Source organism: Humulus lupulus, chromosome 2 (genome assembly GCF_963169125.1).
Source record: "Humulus lupulus chromosome 2, drHumLupu1.1, whole genome shotgun sequence".
In the NCBI taxonomy this organism is placed as follows: Eukaryota; Viridiplantae; Streptophyta; class Magnoliopsida; order Rosales; family Cannabaceae; genus Humulus; species Humulus lupulus.
Window position 1 is genome coordinate 275,159,908 of NC_084794.1, and position 10,091 is coordinate 275,169,998.

At 34.1% G+C, this 10,091-nt stretch overlaps 1 protein-coding gene across 1 annotated transcript; it reads right to left on the reverse strand.

The window, feature by feature from the left end:
- Positions 1-6,125: 6,125 nt before the first annotated feature.
- Positions 6,126-7,275, reverse strand: LOC133816700 (uncharacterized). Its single transcript, XM_062249053.1, has 4 exons — positions 7,056-7,275; positions 6,857-6,960; positions 6,516-6,741; positions 6,126-6,417 (listed from the first exon to the last, which is right to left on the reverse strand). Exons 1-4 carry the CDS (start codon positions 7,132-7,134, stop codon positions 6,299-6,301), a joined length of 528 nt encoding a protein of 175 aa, XP_062105037.1. The 5' UTR covers positions 7,135-7,275; the 3' UTR covers positions 6,126-6,298.
- Positions 7,276-10,091: the final 2,816 nt, after the last annotated feature.

Below are 10,091 nucleotides of genomic sequence, written 5' to 3' on the forward strand. Positions count from 1 at the left end.
CGCCTCCGACTCCTTTGCGTGCCTGGCCTCTGCAGCCGAAAGTTCCTTGGCTGCCTTCACTTGGTGCCTCTCGATAGCCTTTGCCTGAGCCTGTTCGATGGTGGCTTGGGTGGGGGTACGAGCAGTAGTGGCAGACAGCAAAGCCTGAGGATAGAGGATAAAGTTAGAACCTGTGGCAAAGACTAAAAGACTAAGGCCAAAAAGATAAAGAAGTACTTACGCTGGCTATTTCGTTCAGGGTCCTGTTCAGAATTAGGTCGACCGTCATACTCTCTGCCTCAACCATTGCATCCTTGACGCGGTCGTTTTTCCCGATGTGCGCAATACGGTCTTTGGCTGCTCGAATGGCACGGCTCGAGAGCTTGGCCCCAAGAGTCTCTTCTCGCTTGTCTTGTTCCCTGCTGGGCGCGGCTGGAGGAGGGTTCATTGGAGCAGGGGGAGTCTCCTTCTCAGCAGGGGCCGGAGGATGAGCAGAAGTTTTCCCAGTTGGCACGCCCCTAGGAGGGTCTTCTGTTTGACTCTTTTTGGTAGGTCCCTGGCTCGTCTCGCCATTGTGTCTCCGTGACAACTTTCGCCGAAGCTGAGGAACTTCCTCTTCCTCCTCAGCCTGGTATAAGTCGAAGACATTGGGAGTGGCCATATCTGCACACAAGTAAAAACATGCAAAGGGTAAAGATAAAAGCAGATGAAGACTCTTTATCAAAATGGAAAAGAAGGTCACAAAGTTAGTATCCGAGCTACAACTACTAGTCGCTATACTATTGACTCTATTAGTCACACACTCACTATCTGGCATGAAGAAGTCTGGCCCTAGATTTGGAGTATATGTAAAGTTGCCCTTCCCGTCAAACAAATGACAGGGAATTGGCAAGCTATTTAAAAGCAAAATAATTTTACCATTTTCATCAGAGGATTCCCCCAGGTCCACAACTGGCTCTTTGGTCTTTTGTTTCCCCTTGCCTTGGGGAGCAGAAGGCCTTTCTGCGGAAGGATTGCCCGTGGGCTCCCTGATTGTAACCCCCGTCGGCCTCCTTCGAGGAGGGGACGCAGGAGGTTGCTGCTCGGGAACCCCCTCGGCAGTAGCATCAGCTACCACAGACCCTCTTGTTTCATGGCGAGGAGCCAGGAGGCCAGACAGCCTCAGGTTTTCATCAGTAACCAGGGACTTGACGTTCTGCGTCTGTCATCCTGGCCAGTCTATTGGACCTTAACACCATGTCTGGTGTTGGGGTCGGACGTAACCATGGGCCTGAAAGACAAAGTGTAGTTTGAGAAAAATGAAAGGAAACTCCTTGATTAAAAGTATCGACCAGTCAAAGACGGTACTTACCTCCTCGAGCGAAGGCCAGGTTGTTGCTGGTTATGTCCGGAGTAAGGAAGTACTTCTTACTGTACTGCCCCACGTTAGAGATGTGCGTAGTGTCACTCAGGAACGTCCGGTTTGTCTCCTGGTGACAGAAGTGGAAGAAACCCGTCCCATATTGTTGCGGGTTGGATTTAAGGTCGAAAAGATAATTAACCTCGTGGGGAGTAGGTTCTGGCCATTTTTTAAGTTTGTACAGGATATAGAATGCGGCCAGCATTCTATATCTGTTTGGAGTAATTTGGAAGGGGGCGACATCGAAATAATTAGCCACCCCCTGATAAAAAGGATGTAGAGGGAGGAAAGCCCCCGCCTCTATGTGATACCGAGACCAGGCGCTGTATATACCTTTGGGGAGGTTAGCCCTTTGGTCTGCGGCAGGAATTTTAATGGAAACCCCTGTGAGAGGGTACTTCCTGAAATAGTTAGCAACCATCCGAAGGGTCACTACGCTGGTCGGGGAAATATACCACTCGACATCATGCAGATTCTGATGGCGAGGGTGGGCTCTAATTTGGATATTAGGGTCAGGAGCAGGATTGTTTCGGCCGCTGCTCGAGGGAACCCTAGCCTGCGAATCAGGCTGAGCAGGAAGGTTTGGACTATCGTCGGATTCGGGTCTTTTCTTGCCTACAGATTAGGAACGAGCCATTTGAGGAGGAGAAGGACGAGGTCTGGATGAGGATCGAGAAAAAGGAATCTCGTGGATTCGGTCGACCGGTTGTTCTTCGCCTTCGAGCAGCTGGGCGAGAAGATCGTCGTCGATGGGCCGTTCACCTCCCCACAAATCTGGCATCAATGTCTGCAAACAGAAGAATGGGGAGGTGAGGATGGATAATTTTTAAAGGCTTTTTAGAATAACGCTGGTCGAGTATAAAAGCCAAACTTTTATACAACAACATTCTAACAACAAGCTAAATGTTTCAACACAAACAGTTTGAAAAGTGGATCAAAGGGTGAAAGTAAAAAGTTTTTCAAAAAAGCTTTTTCAACTCCCCTTAGGGCGGGAAAAACCTATTTTCCAACTAGCCTAAAGATCGAATTTTTACTTCGATTTTACGTCCTAAAAGTACGATCCTAACTATCAAACTGACTCGTAAATCTTTTTACCCACAAGCATCTCAAACTAGAAACAGATGAACTCAAATAGTCGACATACAGAAGCATGCATTGCGAAAATACAAAACATAAAAATTCGAAGACTTACAAGAAAAAAGATCGTTGAGAAGGGTAGAGAGTCTTCGGAAGTCAAAGTGCTTTCAAGATGAACTTGGAAAGTGCAGAAGAACGGTTTCTGGGAGAAGATGAGAGCTCTGGTTTTAGGGTTTCTGGAAAGAGTAGTGGCGTGCGTAAAAAGAAAAGGAAGATTTCGAAGGTATTATATAAGTTTGTCTGTGGCATTAAAAAGGTGTAATCATCGGTTTCCCTTTTTTCGAAATATGGGGAAGCGGAATGGTCGCCGAATTATTACTGGGGAACCGAAAATTCATGATTAGACAGGAGTAGGTTGCTTTTTCCAAGAACACACGAAGAGTTCTGACACGTAAGGCGGGGTTACCGAAGGGTCGTTCGCTCAAAAGTTTATTTATTGCTCGTAATAAATAAACTTGGGAGGCAAATGTTATCCAAAAAATTGGCATTGATGACGTGGCAAGTGATCCCTGGACACGTGGCTAACACCTGGAAGAGCTCTGCTAGGGTATCGACCAAAGGACGCATTAGAAGCAATTAGCAGCCCAGTCTTACCTACGACCAGTCTGGTCGCAGGTTCCGCATGCAATGTAATATTACTGTAAAGATCTTTGTAGATCCCGAATTTAACTCACACAATCTCCTAAATATCCGATGATTTAGGAGAGAATATCTGCAACTAAATCATGTAATCCCCCTTGAGCCTATAAATAGAAAAAGATAGCTCAAGGGAGGGGACTTTTTACTTTGAAATTATTTGAGATTAGAGTAATTCTCCTTGGAATATTGTATTGTTCTTCAGAGGTTAGTGAAACTCATTGAACCCTTGTTCTTTGATCACTCCTTTGATTCTTATATCAATAACAGCCTAAGTGGACGTAGGTCATTACCAAATCCTGGGGCCGAACCACTATAAAATATCGTGTTCTTATTACTTTTCGTCATTTGATTCTTGTCAACATATTCATTCACATCAAGCATATTCCGACTCCGTGTCAGTTGACCAAATTCTGGGTCAACAGGTTGTTTTGCAATTTTTTTTGTAATATGAATTGTGTTTAAAATTATTTTTTATTTATTATAAACATTTTTTTCTTTTTTTTTAGATTGTACGTTTCTTTTTTAAAATCTTGGGTAAGGTAACCAGTTACTTGATTGATCTTTGACAGTTATGTAAAAAAAAAATCCTAGAGCTACGTTAAATAACTGTACCAGGAAGGGTAACTAGTTATCCTGAGATGAGTAATTTTCTACCATAAAAGGGGTAACCAGTTACCATAAGAGGGGTGACGAAGTACTCATATTAAATATGAAAAGAAACATCAAATTTGAAGGAAAAAATGAAGAACACTTTATTAAAAAAGGAAGAAAAAGTAACTTTGATTTTAGTAACATAGGTAACAAGTAACCATAAAGAACGCAGAAATATACACACGCATCAGAACGTGAAGGTAACCAGTTACCCCGAGAAATATACACACAAAGAACATGAAGGTAATCAGTTACCCCCAGAAATATACACACAAAGAATGGGAAGGTAACCAGTTACCACATATATCACAGATCTGAAGATAGAAAAAAAAATCAGAACTACCCCCTTTCCCTTCTCTCTCATCCTCTTCATATAATTTTTTTAACTGGTTACCCATTCAAGTTTTCATATGTTTATTAGTTTTTTTTCTTCCAAATTTTGGTGTTCCTATAAGGGTTACAGTAACAAGAAAATGTTGAAAAATGATTTAAATTTTTTACATATAGTGGAAAAAACTATAAAAAAAAGTTACAATAATAAAAGATAATAAATGAAAAAATAGTAAAATAATTATGTAATGTTAAAATATGTGTGAAAAAAAGGAAAATAAAAAGAAAATGGAATGAGACCCGAATAAGTACAAAAAAATAAGAAAAAAGAAGGAAAAAGAACTTAGGAGAGAAAACTAAAAAAATATGAAAAACAAAAAACAAATGATGAAGGGAAAAAACACAGATGAATGAATAAAAATGAAAAGAAGAAGAAAAATAATGGAAAAATGGAAAGAAAAAAAATGTTAATGAAAAAATTGGTAGAAAAAAAATGAAAAAAAAAAACAAATATAAGAAGAAAAAAAATCTCATATGTGTGAAAAAATAAAAAAATGGAATGAGAAAATAATAAATACAAAAATGAAGAAAATATAGAAGGAAAAAATGAAAGAAAAAAAAAACTCAAAAAATATGAACAAAATAACAACAATACAAATGAAGGAAAAAAATAAATAAATGAATAAAAATGAAATGATGAAGAAAAAAAATGATAAAGAAAAAAATTGCTAGAGAAAAAAAAAGGAAAAAATAGAAGAAAATATAATTATGATAAAAAAATGTAGCATTTCTATATTTTAGTTAGCTTCTAATTATGTTTCGCATACTTTAATTTTTTCTTTGACAAATTTTTACATACAAATTAAAAAAAGTATAATTCTAATATTTTTGGACATTAATGATATAAAATTCATATTTTTTAAAAATTCCCACGTTAAAATTAGGTTTGGTTTAGGGTTAAAAGATGGGCTTGGGCTTTTAACATGCTTGCCAGTAAAGGGAAAAGTTGAGAAGTACCCATTTTTAGGGGTAGTTAACTAAAATTAGACACTAAATATATTTAGTTGAATTTTACCCATTATTATCATGAGATTTCCCAAATTACCCTTATTTGAGCACATGATTTTAAGTATTGTTGTAATGTGTATTATATGTGTCATATTAGAGTTAAATTGGAAATACATTCTAATTGTAGTGTGTTTAAGAAGAAAAAAAAACATATAATTAAAGGGGTATAATGGGTACATCAATTGAAAATTTGGGTACTAAAATAAAAGTTAAAAATAGTGGATAAAAATTAAAGTGTATCATTTAAAATGGGTACAAGATCTAATTTCCACGCCAGTAAATCACTAACACCTGTAGTTTGGGTTTGGGTATTTGCATGAGCACACAACTAACACTTATATTCAAAAGAAAGAATTTTTGCCTAAAATGCCTGCGTATAAAAAGTATCGGTCAACATCTTTGACATACGATGTACAATAAAGCAAAATAGAATTTTTGTAGTAGTGATTTTATCACAAATAATGCACTGAATGTTAGAATTTGGTGCAAATACATTGTTTTTTTTATGACAAAAACTAGGATACACAATTGGATACTTGGCATAACAACGCTCTTAATGCCTATTGTTTTGAGAAATATACTGATGAGCCTGCTTAAAATGGCTCCAAGTCACATGTTTACTTTTTATTTTATTAAATTTTTTATAAAACAAAATTACTCTTGTAAATTTCAAACTTATGGAAACAAACTAATATAGATAAATAAGTGGTCCGTGCTAGAAATTCTAGAAGGCTGAATAGCAGTCCTCTTTAATTTTCTTTTTATTGCGTGATTTGTATTATCAACATCGATTCTCCCAGTTATTACCATATATTTTAATCACATATAGTAGCGTAACCACTTCTCAGAAGGCAAGACAGGTTTGGGAAAAAACTAGCAAGCTTTTATATAACTTTACCTCACAAAATATAAGACAACTATATATAAAACCGGTCAAGTATATCAATATAAATAAATATATTGTAGTACAACATAGCCTCTTTCTCCGTTCCAAATATGAATAAAGAGTTTTACATACCAATTAAACTTCTTCGGCTCTTACAATAAGTACATTTTCTCACAAAACATACATACACATATATGTTATGTATAATATCAAATAAGCCATATGCCATGTCCTACAAGGATCAAGCCAAAGGCAACCAGAATCTGGTTTGAAACTTTCTGAGCATTGTTGTCTTCAGCTTCAATGTGTTCTGCCACATTAAAATTTCCTACACAATGCAATAAATTAAATTAGCCAGAATAAGCTTACAAATTCCTTTATCAAATCCATCATTTGACAACAGTTCAGGCCAATATGAATAGTTACCTCTTTCTGGTCCATAACCACATCCTGCATGGATAGTGTCTCTAACATCTTGTATTGTGGCTCTGTTGTAAAACAGAAAGTTGGCCAAGATGTTATCAATGCAGCTCAGCACAAGCTGCGTCTCTGTAAGGCACGGCCCGCCGCAGAAGGCCTCCGTCTCCTCCTGCGGCACCTCAAGATTTCCACTCTCACTTAATCTATAAGACTCTTCACAGCTGCTATAAATCTTGAGAATCAAACGTAAAAAGAAAAGCATAACTAGTTACATTAAGAGTATTCTTAGTACACAATAAACATTTTTATTTATAACACTTTGTTTCTTCTTTATAGATTTTACTTACATGTTTGCCATTGAAACATAGCAAAGCCTTTGAAACAACTTGACCCGGGTCATAACCTCCACTTCCTACTTGATAAGGTACATGATCATCTTCTGCTTTTCCTCCTGCCAATTAAGAATGTTAACACCAATAGTGTATTCTTCAAATTAGTATAATGCCAAAAAAGAAGAAGGGTATTTTAGTGTGCTATGCTATGTACCTGATACGCTACCAAACACATAAGCAATGAACAAGGCTGAAGCTAAAATCCATGGTCTGAGACTTGTTGCTAATGCCATTGTAGAAGAAATGAATACACCTTATGGCAACTTGCCTATTTTGACAAGTATATTACTACTTATAGAATTTGGTATTGTCACAAATGGAATTTTCAAGATATCCATCTTCATATTCTACCTAGAGCAAATAATGAGAAAGAAATGAATGTAAAATGGAAACATGTTAAGAAAGTGAACAAGGTTGGTGAATTTAAATGGGAAAAAGGGAATTGCGTGTGACATTTTGTGTGTGTGTGTGTGTGTTCAGTGGGGTTAAAATTTGTATGAATTGGGAGAGACTACAGAAGGTGAGAGCAGTTAGAGTGCAAGTCACCAAACTTTGGTCTTGTGTGTTATAAATTATCAAACCTAACAAAACAAAACAAACAAAATGTAGAGTTTATTGGCCCCATACTTCAACCACAAGTTAAGGTGGCGTTTATCAGTGCCAAAATAGTAAAAAATAATTATATTATAATCATCTTTTAAAATATACCAGAAAACCCTCTCAAGGATGAGATATGAGTATGAGGAAATGTTATAATTAAGTTTATAATAGAAAATATTAATAGTATAGAAAGCCAAGAATAGTGAAAAAAATACACAATGTCAAAATATATAGGCTTATTATATGTGTCTGGGTAAGTTGGTCCCCATGCAATTTTTTTTAACAAATTGGTCCTCAAACTTACTATTTTGATACAAATACATCTGGAGGACTAACACCATTAAAAACTCATTAAAAAAAGTTACAACAAATATAATAGTAAACAATTTAGTCCCTATTCTTTATGTGTATTAGCAAATTGGACCAAACTTTATTATTTGTAATATATTTAAAATTTTCAATGTTAAAAATTGAATAAGAATTGAAATATATATATATATAAATGTTTAATTTAATAAAATAAATAAAACTAATACAGACCTAAAATATTACAAATTATTAAAATAAATAAAAAAAAGTATAATAAAAAAATTGAATAAGAATAAAAATATATAATTTAAATTTACAAGAAAATAATACAATGTATAAACAATAAATTTTAAATTATATATTTTTATAATTTATACTTTTATACTTTTATGAGATTCTATTTAAAATCAATATTGATTACAACAACTAAACAATAATAAAGTTTAAATTATAATATTGTTATTTTTGTTTTTTTTTTTTTTTTTTTGCTAATTTAAACTTTATTGTTTTCTTAATTCTTATTCAATATTAAAAAAAATCCTTTTAATAATTTTTATTTTTTAAATTGTAATTTTAATTATTTTTTTGTTAATGTAAATTTTTATAGTTTTTTTAGTTCTTAATATTTTTTTTCGTTTATTTGATATTTTATGTATAGTTTCAATTTTATTTTTAACGTACTTTTTAAAAAATATATTAAAAATAATAAGATTGGGACCAATTTGCTAACAAATACTATAGGAACTAAATTGCATTTAAGGGAACTAACTTGATAAGAGGCGTATAATTTGGAGACTATTTTTACTAGTAAGCCTACAGACACACTTAAAATATGAGTGATTGCAAGACATCGTAAATACCCGAGGGTTTACATTTTTTTATTACTCTATGTTTTGTTTCGTGTGTTTGATTTTGTATTTTAATAAATTATTTTTTAGATCTTATATTTTATAAAAAAATTCAAATAAAACTCTAAATCTGATTTTGATTAAAGTTTTCTCAACTTAAATCACAAATAATTCACAAAAAACTAGCAATTTAGAACAAAAATAAAATTATTATGCTTAAAAACTGTGCTGTTATATTTAATTTTTTCTTTATCAAAATTGAGTTTATGAATCTATTTGAACAATTTTACAAAATATAAAGTCCAAAAATAAATTTTTTAAAAGACAAAATTCAAATAAATAATCAGAAAAAATAGAAAGTCAAAAAATATATACACCCAATACATTACGTAACCATACATATAATATAAGTGAATGCAAAATGGTATAAATAGATTCCGTCACCATTTATTGACAACTGTAATTATCTAGTCGCTAAGTGCCAATTTGGCATCTACGCGACGACTTCGAATTAATCCAAATCAAATATTTTTTATTTTTTATTCAAAAATTTATTTAAAAATTCAAAATTTACATTAAAAAAACATATAAGATTCAAAAATTATTTAAAATTCATGTAAATAATAAAATAAATCATTACAAATATTAAACAAAAATCTGATTAAAATTATATATAAAAAAAAGAAGTTGAACCCCTAAAACTCTTTTCCCCTTTTCCTTCTTCTTCTTCTTCTTCTTCTTCTCAGGTGATCTGTAGCAGAGGCGTCAGGACAAAGAACTTTAGCAGCAGATCTGACGCGATCTTCTTCCTTCTTCTCATGAATTCATCTTCATTATTCTTCATTGTTTTTTGGGTTATTGGGCAGCGAAGGACCAGTCCGTCGCTTGGGTCGGGGCTGGAGAAGGCTAGACGGGGTGCTTTTGCTAGGTAAATTCGTGACTTTGGGCCGAAGAAGACGAGATCTATACATGTCTTCGTGACTTTGAGCTTCAAATATGATGGGGAGATGATTCTTAGTTTTCTTCTGGGTTTAGTTTTCATAGGCTTTTGTTTGTTGCGAATCAAGTGTTGGTTTTTTTTCATTGTTCCCACGGGCTTAGGTCTCACGGGAGCTTGGATAAGGGAGGTTGATCTCATCAATTTGAGTTTTTGTGGTTTTTTTGTTCATTGTTCCTACTGAGAGTTTATACCCATATTTTTGGGTTTGTTCAACTCAAGAACACCCAATGCTTATTCGTCAGCGACTAAATCTGATATAGAACCTCAATGCTTTATAGAAAATGACACTTCCAATGAGTACGTAGAGAGTATTAACATCGATTACACATCATGATGCTATGGTTCCTAGTAATCTTGACCAACAATTCTTTTATTTTATGTATAAATTTATAATTTTTTTATGTATTTTTAATAATTAAAATGAATTTTAATG

Bases quoted from the DNA above. Each gene is read 5' to 3' on its own strand.
- LOC133816700 (XM_062249053.1), bottom strand. From the start codon at position 7,134: ATGGCATTAGCAACAAGTCTCAGACCATGGATTTTAGCTTCAGCCTTG. The intron at 6,961-7,055 runs GTACATAGCATA...CTTAATTGGCAG, and splicing joins TGTGTTTGGTAGCGTATCAG to GAGGAAAAGCAGAAGATGAT. The intron at 6,418-6,515 runs GTAACTATTCAT...TGCATTGTGTAG, and splicing joins TGGTTATGGACCAGAAAGAG to GAAATTTTAATGTGGCAGAA.